At 44.5% G+C, this 15,110-nt stretch overlaps 1 protein-coding gene, 1 long non-coding RNA gene and 1 pseudogene across 2 annotated transcripts; all 3 read right to left on the bottom strand.

Annotated features, from left to right (window-relative positions):
- Positions 1 to 8,218: 8,218 nt before the first annotated feature.
- On the bottom strand, positions 8,219 to 8,628 carry LOC136538816 (uncharacterized). The gene is made up of 3 exons (XR_010779469.1): positions 8,567 to 8,628; positions 8,414 to 8,483; positions 8,219 to 8,317 (listed from the first exon to the last, which is right to left on the bottom strand). It is a non-coding gene; the product is annotated as an uncharacterized lncRNA (long non-coding RNA).
- Positions 8,629 to 12,955: 4,327 nt separating this feature from the next.
- LOC136538815 (non-specific lipid-transfer protein 2P-like) lies at positions 12,956 to 13,248 on the bottom strand (annotated as a pseudogene).
- A 1,032-nt stretch (positions 13,249 to 14,280) lies between these two features.
- On the bottom strand, positions 14,281 to 14,744 carry LOC136538814 (non-specific lipid-transfer protein 2P-like). The gene has a single exon (XM_066530769.1). It carries the CDS (start codon positions 14,671 to 14,673, stop codon positions 14,389 to 14,391), a length of 285 nt encoding a protein of 94 aa, XP_066386866.1. The 5' UTR covers positions 14,674 to 14,744; the 3' UTR covers positions 14,281 to 14,388.
- Between the last annotated feature and the right edge of the window lie 366 nt (positions 14,745 to 15,110).

The raw sequence follows: 15,110 nt of genomic DNA, 5'->3' as shown, positions 1-15,110 counted from the left end.
CGGGATTGACCACCGGCTAGTGCTCCTCTGCTCCTCCATTTCACCAAAGGAGGAAGAGAAGGTGAGAAAATGTGACTAGAAACTAATATATGGTTCTAGGTGTATAAACGTGACTCACATAAATAGTGTATGTTGGACTGTGGATCAGTTTGGTAAAACTACAGGGTTCTTTCTGCAAAATGCACGCCCGTGTCTGGGCCAAGCCACGTGGGCCGGCCTATGGGCCGCTCGCCCTGCGCCTCCACGGCTACAGCCCGCTCGGCGCCCCACCTGGGCCTGGTGCCGCGCCCCTTTGGGCCTTGGCCGCGTGGGGTTTATAGTAAATTCCTAATATTATTAGCTGCTCATTGTAATTTTTGTAGCTCTAGAATAATTAGTTTGCCAAATAGATAATGATGCCCTATTTTGAATAAAGATTAAATCAATAGAATAAAATAAAGAAACAACTTGGGTTTGTATAACTAAAACACTTGTTGGGGAATGGCACCTTTCTCGATGATGTTGATACATAGATTAGTACGTAGTCATTAGTGCTAGCTTGTTAGTTCATAGTATGTACCCTGTGTTAAGAGTTGTTGTTGCCTTGTTAATTAACTGTTGTATCATCTTTGCATCGCATTGCATACCATAATAGGGACGATGATGGATCGTGGAATCAACTAGAGGATCGGAAAAGATGGCGCCTAGGATCAGGACACAAAGATGGAATACTAACTTTTGGTTATATGTTACCCAGACAAGCCCCGGTGCAAAACCCCTATTATTCTGCTTTTTAATTTATGCTTGTGCATTAAGTTTTAAGGAGTTGAATGAAACCCACTTGCATATATATATATATATATACCTTTATCCTATGAGTCTCACTAGTATGATAGGATCATATAGATGGCTATGCTACAAGACTCCGGTAGAAGTCGAGTGATTGCCTGTCACTCGTGAGAGATAGGAAATATATTATTGTCATTACTATATTATTATCACTCATGATAAGAATGGTGAAAGGAAAAATGGAGACCGGGTAGGGATATGGTTTGGGTATTGGTGGGTGTAAGAGATTGTGTCCTACGGCCAATGGGGCATATGTTGGTTACACTGTTTTCCCTGTCTATGTCGGTTAAGGACCGACCGTTGCATTAGGTTCTAGGTAGGTCACAGACTTATTATCCTGAACACATACTTGTGTATGGGCGTGGGAAGAATTGTTACTCTCTTATCATGGGTTCTGGCTCTTTTTGGACCGACTTTCAGGGTGGTTTTTGGGTGGAGGTCCTAGCAACGCACTGAGTCCAAGACTTAGGGGCGGGGGCTTGGAGTCCAAGTTTGGATGGGGACCTAGACCCCATGACAGGAGGATAGTGGGTTGGTCCTACTTGTGCCTGGGGTACAAGCAGGACGTGTATTTCAAGGTACCCAGCTGGGCACATTGATTCGTGAATCGCCGGTGTTCCGGTACGACTTGTCTATAATCTAGCATCGTAGTAAGAACTAGAAGATAAAAGATGGTCAAATGATTCTGATTGCTTACCACCTGCTTGAAAGTAGCACATGTGCTTACATAGAATGGTTAGTTAAGGAACTAATGATGACTGCTAATAAAATTAAATATAAGGACGCATGCTTAGTAATGCTTCCTGCAGATGCAATAAACCCACAAGCCAGATAGCCTTGCATATCCTTGGAGTCTTTTCTTTCCTCATGTCGGGTAAGTCTTGTTGAGTATAATTGAGTACTCAGGGTTTTATTTCCCCCTATTGCAGGTGATAGGCGGATGCTAGAGCTGACTCTTGTGTGTGGATCCCTCCTGGTGGGCTTAGAGAGGATTCCTTTATGATGCGATCATAGTCTTTGTTTATAACTCTCACTAAATGTTTTTATAAATAGAAGTGTTATAATCTATTGTCATAGTTTATATATCAATGTTTCATCATGTCATGAATAGATGTTATTTCCACTGTAACCCTGATCACATGTTTATATTCCGCTGTTAAATTAAATTATTTATAACTCTGATAACATGATCATATTCCGCTATTATAACCAATAAATATTATACTCTGATGTTGCCTGAAAAGTGATGTAAGAAATGGCTAAAATGTTGTATGTTTTATTCTCTCATTTGTGATCCTGATGAAAAATATAGATTTTTGGGTTCTCCCTTGGGGTGTGCTCAACGGAACTGCATAATTTAGTGTCCTCCCTTGAGTACTTAGCATCTAATGGAAGACAAGTACTCCTGAGAGTCATTAGATTAGGCGGTTATGCCACACTTTCTTGGCTATTTGCATTGACATAGCAACCATGTGAGCTTAGCTAAAGCCCTCCCACTCATCTCCATCATTGATTCATCATCTTTGTGAGATTGGGAGTGAATCTAAGTGCATTGCTTGAGTATTTGCATCTAGAGGCACTTGGTGTTCGTGTTTCGCTGTAGGATTCGCTTGTTACTCTTGGTGGTTGCCGCCACCTAGACGACTTGGAGAAGCGAGGATCGTCAAGCGGAGGTTGGTGATTGTCTCCGGCTCCAATCGTGGTGATTGTGAGGGGTTCTTGACCATTCCCCAGCGGAGAGCCAAAAGATACTCTAGTGGATTGCTCGTGGCTTGTGTGATCCTCATCTTGTGTTGGTTGTGCGGCACCCTATTGAGGGTTTGGCGCGTGATCCCAATTAGCGCGTGAACCTCCAAGTGAGTGAATCGCCACAATGAGTACTAGCTTGCCGTCAAGCAAGTGAACCTCGGTAAAAATCATTGTGTCATCAATTGATTTTGAGGTGATTGGTCTATATTGATATTCATTCTTGTGGTTGATTGGTTCATTCCTCAACTCGGCGGTATAACCATCTTGCTCTCTCTCTTTACATTATCGCAAATTAGTTGTCAAGCTCTTTAGTGTAGCTAGTCATGAGAGCTTGTTAGTTTGGTTGGTATGACTCTTTAGTTAGCCTTTGAGAGCACACTAACTTAGTGTAGTAACACAGCCATTGTGTGGATAGAGACTATTGAAACTAGAATTGGGTATGTGGCTTGTATTTTTAGTAGGCTAGCGCAACGCTCGCTTTGTCTCATATTTGTCTAACCGGTTTGCTAAGTGTTGTTGTAGAAATTTTAATAGGCTATTCACCCCCCTCTAGCCATTAGGACCTTTCAGCCACGGCGCCAGTTTTCTTTCCCCTTTCTCACCCGAAACACGGCCGGAGAGAAGAGTGGTGGTGGCGCCGCCGTGGTGCCCTTCGCCGGTGCACGCGTGCGGCTAGAGCCACGTGTGGCGTCGTCGACCAGCACCGTGGTGGTGCTCTTTGCGCCCCCACATGTACTACGGTGGTGTTACCCTAAACCCTAGCTTGAAGTGTGGCGCCACCGCATGTCCCCTCACCGAAGCGCGCACTCCCCAGTGGGTAAGCGTGCCGTCATCGAGCGGTCCTATGATGGTGCCCTCAACCGAAGCTCGCGCACATGGCGATGAGCGCGGCTCGGCTTCTCCTCGCTTGTCGGCGAAGCGGTGGTGGGTGCATCTTCCCGCGCACGGCGGTGGTGACAGCGGCGAGAAACCGGGTAGGTCCTCTCCCTTCTCCTTCCATCTATCTAGGGTTAGGGTTAGGGTCTGATCCACAAATCAAAACACCTCCTTCTAAATTCTTGCTCTGATCTACCCTAAAAGCTAGATCTACGCCTAGTTGGGCTTTGATACCATTGATGGGACTGAAAGTACTTCTAAGCATAGATCAGTGGATAATACTTAGCTTAGATAGAAGACTTGGGTCGCCAAGCATAGTCGTGGCCATGGCGCCTCAGCGACATGGCCACTAGTGTCACAGTAGGGGAAGCCATGCAGGCGCGGTCCAGTGGCGGCGACGAAGGCGATGGTGCTTCCCGTCGCTCACAGTGCTCTATTTAGATCGGTCTAGAGTTAGGACATGGTGGGGCACTGGCGGCTGTGGTGAACCTTGTGTCTTGTGCCCTAGCCCCCACCATCCTTTTATGACGCTGCGCGACGGGGGCCCATCAGGCAGGAGAACCAGCTGAGCGCCCCCGATTAGGGCCCAGATCAAGGGCCCAATTGGCCGTTGGGCCAACTGGTGAAGATCATCCTAACACTCCCATCACTACTCCTGCTATCCGAGCCAAAACGCCCACTCCCAAGGTTCCAAAAGTACGGCCATCCACCATCCCCCAACAGCGTACTCCGGCCATCTCCCATACTGCCCCCTCACTTCTAGTCCTCCTCCTAGGTGGGATGTAACACAATTCTCTTGCAAACGGCTGCATAGTCTCCTTCCCTACCTTCAGCTGACATAGCCTATCCGTGTGTCTGATGATGCCGCAGCGGTAGCAAAACTCCGGTAAGTATTCATAGGCCAGTGGGCACCATCTATCATCCTCCCCTACCCCCAGCGGGATCGTATTGAGGCAGTGGTTCAAACGGTTCCGATCAAACTGCGAAGGAAAAAGTCCACATCACCTCCTCAACTTTTGCGAAATTCTATTTTTCCTCCCTGAACTCTAAAACCAGGTAAACCATCTCCCTGAACTTTTAAAACCGTTCGTTTTACCTCTCTGACCGGTTATAAGTGGTTTTCAAATGCGATTTTGTCTTTTTCGACTGAATCTTTGAAAAATCATAGTAATTAGCCAATGAGTGATCTCATGAGTATGAAATTTTTACTATAGTTTAAGCATACAGTAATGAGCCCACTATAAAAATTTTACCACAATTGCACCATAGAAACTGTGACGATGAATTAATTACAGAAAAGCATAGATCTAAAGCTACAATAAAAAATTTGTAATAAAACATACCATATTATATGTTCACTGTGTAGATCTACTCAGGTGGAGTCTAACAAAATTGAGCTTTTCATTTTATGATTTTTCTATGATTTACTATGATTTTTTAAAGATTTAGTCGAAATAAATATAAAAGAAAAAGACAAAACCGTCATTGAAAACCACTTATAACCAGTCAGGAAGGTAAAACGAACGGTTTTAAAAGTTCAAGAGATAGTTTATCCAGTTTTATAGTTAAGGGAGGAAAAATAGACTTTTATAAAAGTTGAGAAGGTAACTTGGACTTTTTCCAAGCACGAACCATGAGCTTCGCCTCTTCAATTTACGGTCTTTGATCCTAATATAACTATGGATGCACCCCGTGGCACTCAGACAGCTCGGGAAAAAATTGCATGTACAGCACACCCTAAGTATGCACAGCCGCAGGGTGCATACTGGCTCCAGCAGCTTACCCAGTTACCCATGCGACGCAGTTCAAAGCAACCAGGGACGCCCCCCCCCCCCCCCCCCCCCCCCCCCTGTCCTAGGCAACAAACAGCTTGGCAGGTTGGCCTCTTGCATTTTTACTCTTGCTTTGTATCAAAATTGTGATTTTGTCTTTATTTTTTTGACTTTGCAAATTTACCCCTTTGTTTTTGAAACGAAACACCACTTCGCCCATATTCCGTCGTCCTCCCCTAACGGTGTTACATTTTATACAAAAGGACAGAAATGCCCATATGATTTTGCCCCTGTTTGTTATGCCTATTTGTGATTTTGCTCCTGATTTGGGAATTAGACATTTATATTTGATCAAATATATTTGGCCCAACTTGCAACTATTTCAAAATTCAAAATTTTGGCAGCGCCTTAGCAGTATTTTGATAGCATTATGACTAGGCCTAGGCGTTCGGTTCTAACCGAAATTTTGGGTCAGTTTTTTCGGGTCGGTTCTAACCCAGCCTCATTGGCAGCATATCGACACAATTTATATTCTCATCGAACAAAATAGAGAGGAGATCGAGTCTTGTATATACATTATTGAGCACACAAGTGAGGAGATCGAGTATTCGAGTCTCATACTACATAGATGCGAGATTCCAGGCTATGGCCACTCCGTTTTTACTGAAGCCAGGCTGGTGCTTCTAGATTTCCGATCATGCTTGTTTGCTTCTTCCTTTAGGATCTGGCGGACGCAGGAATCAATGGAGCTTGCCGAATCGCCGTCGCTTGTCCCTGCCTCGGCACATAGCGCTGCAACGGTGTTGCTTGGAGGCTGGCATGGCGGCACCGGCGAATCCGTGGCAAGTTGACAGCCCCCACGCTTGCTCTGCTGATGCGCTCGCTACTCATGCTTGGTGTGGCCTGTGGCGGGCGATGCCAAGACGTGCGGTCGGACGCCACCGGAGCCCCGTGGCATGGCACCGCCGCCGCCCGATGCGCGCACGCCGAGACTCGCGGACGGGCGCTGCGACCACCCCGCGGCCGCCTGGAGGACGCCCGCGCCCCACCGATGTAGCCGCCGCGGCCAGGAGGCAGCCGCGCCCCGCGCCTTGGAGTCAGCCCCACCCCGATGGTTCTTCCGCCGCTGCCGCCGCCGCCAGAAGCCCGGGACCGGATGCAACCGTGTACGAGACTTGGGATGAGGTGACCCGTGCTTCTGTTTGGGATGAGGCGATAAGGATAGAGGGCAGTGTGGTCATTTCACCTTTACTTTTCAGATTTATATATTTTTTAATTCGTTTAATCCATATCCATCCTACGAACGTCTAAAGCAAGGGCAAATGGACCATTCATTTCAAAATGGGGACAAAATTACAATTGGACTATTGGACAAGGGCAAGAACATAATTTTTCCAAACACTTTTGGTGCTTTCAGTTTCAGGTAAGGATGCGTGGATAAAAAATACACCGTCAGTTCCGGATTAATCCTTATTCAGTGCGCTCGTTGTAGCTTTTTTTAGCTGCAGCTGTCGCTGTGGCTGCAAAAAAAAAGTTCATTTTAATCGAACTTGTTTAATTAAACTGAGTTATTTTCCTTTGGTTGACACATGGCTCCAAGCCCTGCTGTAATCTTGCTTTTGTTTTTTCCTTCCTTCTTTGTTTCTTAACTCATTAGTTTTGGATTCTTCGTAGAATTTGTTTTGAAAAGCGTTCATTAAAATTTGTAGGTATCAATATATTTTCTAAATGTGGTTAAAGTTAGGGAGATTTGGTAAAGTGAACTATTGTTTGAAATAGATGGAGTTGATTATTAACACTAAAGCTCGACACTAACAATGAAGATGAGGTAATGTTTAGCAGATATGTATCTATCTCTATCTATTTCCCTTATATGTATTATATTTATATCTCTATCCTATCTATATCTATACATGTATATGTATCTATACTTTTCTATTTTATATATTATATTTATATCTCCATCTCCATCTCTCTATATCTGTATATATATCTATACTTTTCTATTATATATATTATATTATATTTATATCATATCTCTGTCGGTATCTATATATGTATCTATACTTTTATGCTTTTATGATATCAAAGTAAAAAGTGTTTCTGTGGTCGTTCACTCTCATGCGTTTGTAAGAGTTAGAGCAGCATGTTAAGGCATTGTGTGGAGCTCGACCTAATACTATTTGTAATATGGAACATTTCCCTGGTTTGGCACTCTTCCGTGCCCGTACGAGTTAGAGTGTCTAAGTACCGTGTGGAGTCCGATCTAAGATGAATGGAAATTTCTAAGCCTTACGCGCTCATACAAGTTAGGGTAACACTGGACTTGTTGTTCCGAGCGGTAATGGCCTTTAGTCTCGGTTACCGCGCCGGGACAACGATTCTGGGATTAAAGGTGGAACCTTCAGTCTCGGGTCATCGAGCCGGGACTAAAGAGGGACCTTTAGTCCCGGTTGGTGTTATCAACCGGGACTAAAGGCCCTCCAGCCGAGCAAACCTGGCGCACCCTTTAGTCCCGGTTGGTAACCCCAATCGGAACTAAAGGTTCATTTTCTTTTTCTTTTTTTTGTTTAATTTGTTTTCAGTATAGTTACACATATTTATTTAATATATAATATGTTTTTATGTACGTATTCTACGCTGCTAATATAAATACACGCACGCATATAATTACATCTAATTCTCATCTCGAGCATTATTATATTAGATATATATGTATATATACAACACTTTCATAATCTTGTTCTCGAAAATAACGATATCAATAAACATTTAATTTACATCATTAGTTCCTTAGATCAAAGTAGAACTCGCCGTTGGGATTTAGCACTTTTTCTAGAAGATATCCTGCTATTGACTCTTGAACTGCTTTCAGATGGTCTTTTTGCATGACCCTTCGTTTCAACCATTCAGTCTTGCATTTGAAATAAAAGGAAAAGTATTAATATATATATATTCATTTAAAAATAAATAAAAATTTGATATATACGTACTCTGAGGACATCTTCAGGAGTTCTTCTTATGTATGCAGTGATAAATTCACAAACATAGTATCCACACAAGTTATTACCTGGTTCCTGCCGCAAACACCACTGTACGAGAAGAAGATTATTCTCATCATCTCACACGTAAATTAAAGTACGATATAGTAATTAAACACGTGGGGAAGTATATATAGTACTACTTACTGGTATTTCAACTACATTAAGTGGTGCCTTGCAATCCTTGCGGTGTTGCCGAATAAACTCTTTCCAAACCCTGTGCGACCAATAATGTACAATCGTTAATAAATTATGGCAAAGTCTATTCAATAATAGTTGTGCGCGAGAGATCAAAATTACCCCTGGATAATGTCTATCATATCTTGGTATAGTGCTCGCTCTTTTCTCAATGAGTCCAAGATTACTAACTGACTTGAGTTTAACTCAATGACAATGAGTATCCAGTGAAACCTGCATTGGTTTATACACACACGTATATGCAGATAAGTTGTATTGATATTACATAAAATATGTAGACTACATTATTATTAACACTTACTCAAAGTTGTACGGAAAAAGTATTATTGTCTTATCGTGCTGCTTCACGAAAAACTTCATGATATTCGTCTGTGCTTCAGATACCCAGTGGTCCTTGACAAAAATATCGGTTTTGAATACGATATAAGGATCAATGAAGCCAATACTGGTGTCTTGTATTCTTTGGAGCTCTGACATCTAGAATCTGTATATAAATATAAGTTACATGTGAGGATAATTATATACACGTACGCATGGAAGTGAGTTTATTAAATAAAAGTAAGAATCACTTACAAACAAAAGGAGCTAATGATTGATTTATCCAGAGCGTCCAAGTGGAATAGTTGATGCAATTTTTCGAAACTAATATGTAAGATGTCATCTCGTGGTATGTAAAAGTACGACTTCTCCTTAAGCTTCGCTTGTCTATGCTTTTGGATATCTATAAAAAATCTTTCACTTTTTGCCTTCTTCAGCTGCTATTTGCTCATCAGTCTTTTCAGGAAGTATTTCTTGAGAAATAACTTTTTTTTGTCTTCTTTACCGCTGGGACCTTAGACGTCTTTGTAGTGCGTCGCTGTGGAGGTGGTGGGGGCGGTGTTGGAGACCGGCGTGGAGGCGATGAGGCCAGCAGTGTTGGAGACCGGCGTGGAGGCGATGAGGCCGGTGTTGGAGTCTGGCGTAGAGGCGTTGGAGATCGTTGTGGAGGCGGTGGGGCCAGTGTAGGAGTTGGAGATCGTTGTGGAGGCGATGGGGCCGGTGTAGGAGTTGGAGATCGCCGTGGGGATGAAGTCGTCTCGCCCCCCGTGACGCTGTGATGAGATGGGGAATGAATGATTGGGCTAGGCTGGGGGGAGACCCTGCTACAAAAACAAGTTGTGGTCTATTATTTTTGAAGCCAATATAAAATTAATGGAAAAATAATATTTCATTCACTATCATTCGTACCTAGGGTGAGGTAGGGGAAGCGATGGCGCCCCAGGAATAATGATGAAGCGTTTGCGCCATTGAATAAATGTCTTCTCTGCTTCTCCTAGTGTCTTCTCCCCATCACCGCTTTCAATGTCAAGAGGAACATTGCTGTAATTCTAGTGTTGTACCTAGTTTTTTTTTGCCCTTCTTCGGTCGTCGGGTATAGCAACTTCCTATGATCCTCAAGCATGCGCTCGAACTTAACTTTCTCTTTTTCACTTTCACATTCTTGTTGTGCATCACGAATGGCATCGCCAAGAGCATCACCGAGATCATCTTCTACCGCTACCTCTTCTTCATCTCTCCCCATTGTAGTATCATCAAAGGTAGCATACTGAGCAATAATGTCATCAATGTCTAAATCTTCTCCTTCACCTTCTTCCATCATGACCCCGCTTTCTCCATGCTTAGTCCAACATATATTGTTTGACATGAAACCTGACTTAAGTAAATGTGAATGAAGACTCATTGAGCTTGAATATTCCTTTAAATTCTTACATATGGCACATGGACAGCACATGAAACCATCCCGCTTATTTGCCTCGGCCACACCTAAGAAATAGTGCACACCCTCAATAAAGTCTTGGGAGCGGCGATCGGCATTATACATCCAATGGCGTGACATAATCTGCATTACACGACAAATTATGAAAACCTTGAACATAATTAAGTATTTTATTACACAACATAGATGACACACACATGGTTGATTAATTAACTAAGCTTGGCTACAACATAAGCAATCCCAACTATCACTAAACAAACTAAAACTACAATGCACTTCAGTAACATAATTATTTTGTGATCATACGCAACTAAAACAGACAAATTATTCTTCTATTGAATATCAATAAGCTTCTCCTGCTGGCTCACTGCCTCATCATCAGCAACCGCTACCTCAAGCGCACCCAAATTCTGCACGTATGTAGTATAATCTTCCTCCCAGTACCAACCATCGTATCCATTGCCCTCCCACTGAAATTAAAGCCAAAAAATATTTAGTAAAAAATATTCAAGAAAAGCAGGTCAATTAGGCATAATTATAAAATACGTAAGAAACTCACATCGCGATCCGGGCACTTGTAGAAAATACGACCCTTGTTGGGTCCCTGTCTCTTAACTCGGTACTCCATCATAATCTTCTGCTTACACTTGCCGCAGATAATGAGAGGGAGTTCTGGCCTCAGTCGTTTCGCAACCGAACGAGAGGCCGAGGATCCGGTACCAGTTGTCATCTACTTTCTATACTTATTTTTGTAAACTAGTGTAAATTTCATATTTTCTAAAATAATATATTTAAACAAAACTAGTACGGATTTCACATGTTTCAATAAATAACCATCCGTATTAGTTGACCTTGCTTACGTGATCATCTCGGCCAGCATTTTTCCACCGGACGGCACCGTACTTGGCCAAGGAAGAGCTCCGATTCTACGAGAAAGGGAACACGGTCTTCCACGACCGTTGCCGCTCTCCCTCGTAGAATCAAAGCTCCTCCTTGACGTCTGTTAACGCTCGACAGAGAACATGTTGGCCGAGCTGAACACGGTCCGCAAGTTCAACTAGTACGGATTTTCTATAATTTTCTAACTATTTATTAAGTTTTTCATTTCATGGAAAATTGAATTCTAAAAAATAAAAGACATGATTTCTAAGTAGTTCATTTCATGAAAAAAATAATTCTAAGTGACCTGCTCGATATCGGCGAGCTCGCGGGCGTTTAGGTTGCCGAGGATAGTAACATTTGTAGATGACATTTGTAGGTCTGAAGTTATCAAATATCCATCAAATTATAGCTCAAAAACATGTTTCAATAAATAACCATCCGTACTAGTTGACCTTGCTTACGTGATCATCTCGGCGAGCATTTCTTCACTGGACGGCACCGTACTTAGCCAAGGAAGAGCTCCGATTCTACGAGAAAGGGAACACGGTCTTCCACGACCGTTGCCGCTCTCCCTCGTAGAACCAAAGCTCCTTCTTGACGTCCGTTACCGCTCGGCAGAGAACATGCTCGCCGAGATGAACACGGTCCGCAAGTTCAACTAGTACAGATTTTCTACAATTTTCTAAGTTTTTCATTTCATGGAAAAAATAATTCTAAGATTACATAAGCCACCGGGGATGAGGATGGCGCGTGCTCCAGCGAGGACGAGCGAGGCGTGATTTTGATGAACTAATTTAACTTTTGTTTATCCAAACATATATGCAAATCATCATGTGATTTTGAGCTAAAAATGACATATAAAATCATAATAAAGTCCAACATATAAAGTTACACATGCATCTACATCGCAAAATGAGATAAGCTACTGATAAAATATAAGAGGATTAAGTTTGTTACCTCCAAAATCGAAGAGCAACACCAATGGAGGGGGAGAGAGTAAGAACAACAGCAAGCTGAAGAACAGAGGCAGTGAGTTTGAATGGAATGGCTCGGACACGGGGAGGAAGAAACGAGCTGGATTATAGGTCGGGATAATTAGTCCCGGTTAGGGGGCCAAACCAGGACTAAAGATTAATCTTTATTCCCGGGGCATTACCCAAACCAGGACTAAAAGCTTTAGTCCCGGCTAATATTACCAACCAGGACTAAAGGTAAACCTTCGTCCCGGTTGGTAATACCAGCCGGGACTAAAGATCCCTACCCCGCGGACGACCGTTGGGCAGGGACCTACCAACCGGGACTAAAGGGTCCTTTAGTCCCGGAGCAAAAAAAAAAAAAAATGCCAAGGCTAATGCTAAATTAGGACATCGTTCTAAAGTCTGTTCTCTAGTAATGTAACTCCATTTCTAAGACCAATTGTTACGACGTGATTGTTAAATAAACCTTGGAGCTAGCCCCAAGTTGTAGAAAGCACGTCCAGTAAGTAATGAAGACGCCATGAACGTGCATGCTATTCGGACTTAAATGGAAATCTTGATGGTTTGCCGGCTTGTAGCGGCAGCGCTGGGGCTACGCCATCGCCGTCTGGCATGAATGCTCCCGGTAAACGAATAACATCTTCATTCATGACACAAATACACCATCACTCTTGGTATTATTGTCCATATGATGAGGCACAAATACGATATAATAGACCGATCGAAATGCATAAGCGCATCTTCAATCGGCCAATAAGGTACGCACACTACGATGATCAACTGATTGTCTGATTCACACAATTTATTCATACGCCACACCACACACAAGAGCGAAGCAAAGCGCGCGCGCGGGCACGCAACGCGACCGCCGGGCGCCTAGCAGTTCGGGATGGCGATGCCGCAGGAGGTGAGCGTGCGGCGGGCGTTGGGGCTGTTGATGTAGCTTTTGTACGTCGGGTTGCGCGCGTACTGGCAGAAGCACGGCTCCTGGGCGCGCAGGTTGGAGCAGCACGACGCCGTGGGCGGCGAGTCGCTGATGACCGCCGGCGCGCACACCGCCAGCTGCGTCGGGTACTCGGGTTGCACTGCTGCGCCGACGCCCTGCCCGCGCTCGTCGCCGCCACCACGACCAACGCCATGGCCACGAGCATCGCCACCGCCTTCGCCATGGCACTTGGTGCACGCGTACCGCTTCTTGGCTCGTTGCCTTCCTCGATCTGAGTGGTCGAGTGGTGAGAGGGATGAAGGCTGAAATGCGTGGGCCGGTGGTGCACGGGAATGAAGCGCGCTCTGGCGTGTGGTATTTATAGACGCCTTTAGAGCAGCATGTCAAGGCATTGTGTGGAGCTCGACTCAATACTATTTGTAATATGAAACATTTCCCTAGTTTGGCACTCTTCCGTGCTCATATGATCGACTTAGAGTGTGTAAGTACTGTTTAGTGGATATGTATCTATATCTCTATCTATTTTATATATTATATTTATATATCTATCTCTATCTCTATCTCTATTTGTATATGTATCTATATACCTTCCGTATATCTATATCTGTACTTTTATGATATCAAAGTAAAATGTGTTTATGTGGTCATTAATTCACTCTCTCATGCGTTCGTACTTGTTGGAGCAGCATGTCATGGCATTGTGTGGAGCTCGACTCAATATTTTTTGTAACAAGAATATTTCCATAGTTTGGCACTATTCTGTGCCTATACGAGCTAGAGTGTCTAATAAGTACCGTGTGGAGTCCGATCTAAGATGAATGGAAATGCATGATGCGATCATTGGATGAATTTCTTAGCCTTACATGCTCATACGAGTTAGGGTTGTGCAAATCGCCCGTTTGTAAAATGAATTGTTACGACATGATTGTTAAATAAATCTTGGAGTCCCTAGTTGTAGAAAGCACGTCCATTAAGTAATAAAGACGCCATGAACATGCATGCTATTCGGACTCAAATGGAAATCTCGATGGTTTTGCCGGCTTGCAGCACCGGCGCTGGGGCTACGCCATCGCCGTCTGGCATGATTGCATGAATGCTCCCATCAAACGAAGAACATCTTCATTCATGACACAAATACACCGTCACTCTTGGTATTGTTTGTCCATATGATGAGGCACAAATACGATATAATACACCGATTGACTTGCATTAGCGCATCTTCAGTCGGTTAACAAGGTACGCACACCACGATGACCAACTGATTCACACGATTTATTCATACGCCACGCCACACACAAGAGCGAGCGAGGCAAAGCTAGCGCGCGCGCGCGGGCACGCAACTCGACCGCCTGGCGCCAGGCGCCTAGCAGCTCGGGATGGCGATGCCGCAGGAGGTGAGCGTGCGGCGTGCGTTGGGGCTGTTGATGTAGCTGCTGTACGCCGGGTTGCGCGCGTACTGGCAGAAGCACGGCTGCTGCGCGCGCAGGTTGGAGCAGCACGACGCCGTGGGCGCCGACCCGCTGATGACCGCCGTCGCGCACACCGCCAGCTGGGACGCGTTGCACTGCTGCGCCGACGCCCCGCCCGCGCTCGTCGCCGCCACCGCGACCAGCGCCAGGGCCACGAGCATCGCCACCGCCTTCGCCATGGCACTTGGTGCTGCACGCGTGCCGCTTCTTGGCTCGTTGCCTTCCTCGATCTGAGTGGAGAGAGTGACGAGTGAAGGCTGAGATGTGTGGGCCGGTGGTGCACGGGAATGAAGCGCGCTGTGGCGTGGTATTTATAGGCGCCTTGGCGGAGTGGGGAAACGCCGTCGACACGCCGTTGCAAGACAATGCTTCTTGCGTGAATGTGCTCTACTTTTGACTGGAGGTAAAATTCGTCCTTCGATCGTCGATCGGGTTCTGGTACAGCTTCACATCGGGCTACATGCCAAAAGGGTCATTAAAATCGTTGTTCGGTCATATAGGGAAGCGAGTCTACTAATAAGAACTAGACATACCAGCTGTAGTAGTTTAGGCTTGGGCAAATAGAGATTCACTCCGTTCCAAATTGTTCTAAATTATTATAGTACTTCCCCGTTCC

Source organism: Miscanthus floridulus, chromosome 2, assembly GCF_019320115.1.
Source record: "Miscanthus floridulus cultivar M001 chromosome 2, ASM1932011v1, whole genome shotgun sequence".
Lineage (NCBI taxonomy): Eukaryota > Viridiplantae > Streptophyta > Magnoliopsida > Poales > Poaceae > Miscanthus > Miscanthus floridulus.
Note: the sequence above shows the minus strand (reverse complement) of the source record. Positions and strands in the feature narration are given on the sequence as shown.

What these genes read in the sequence shown, in the direction of transcription:
- LOC136538814 (XM_066530769.1), bottom strand. Translation starts at nt 14,673, where the DNA reads ATGGCGAAGGCGGTGGCGATGCTCGTGGCCCTGGCGCTGGTCGCGGTG.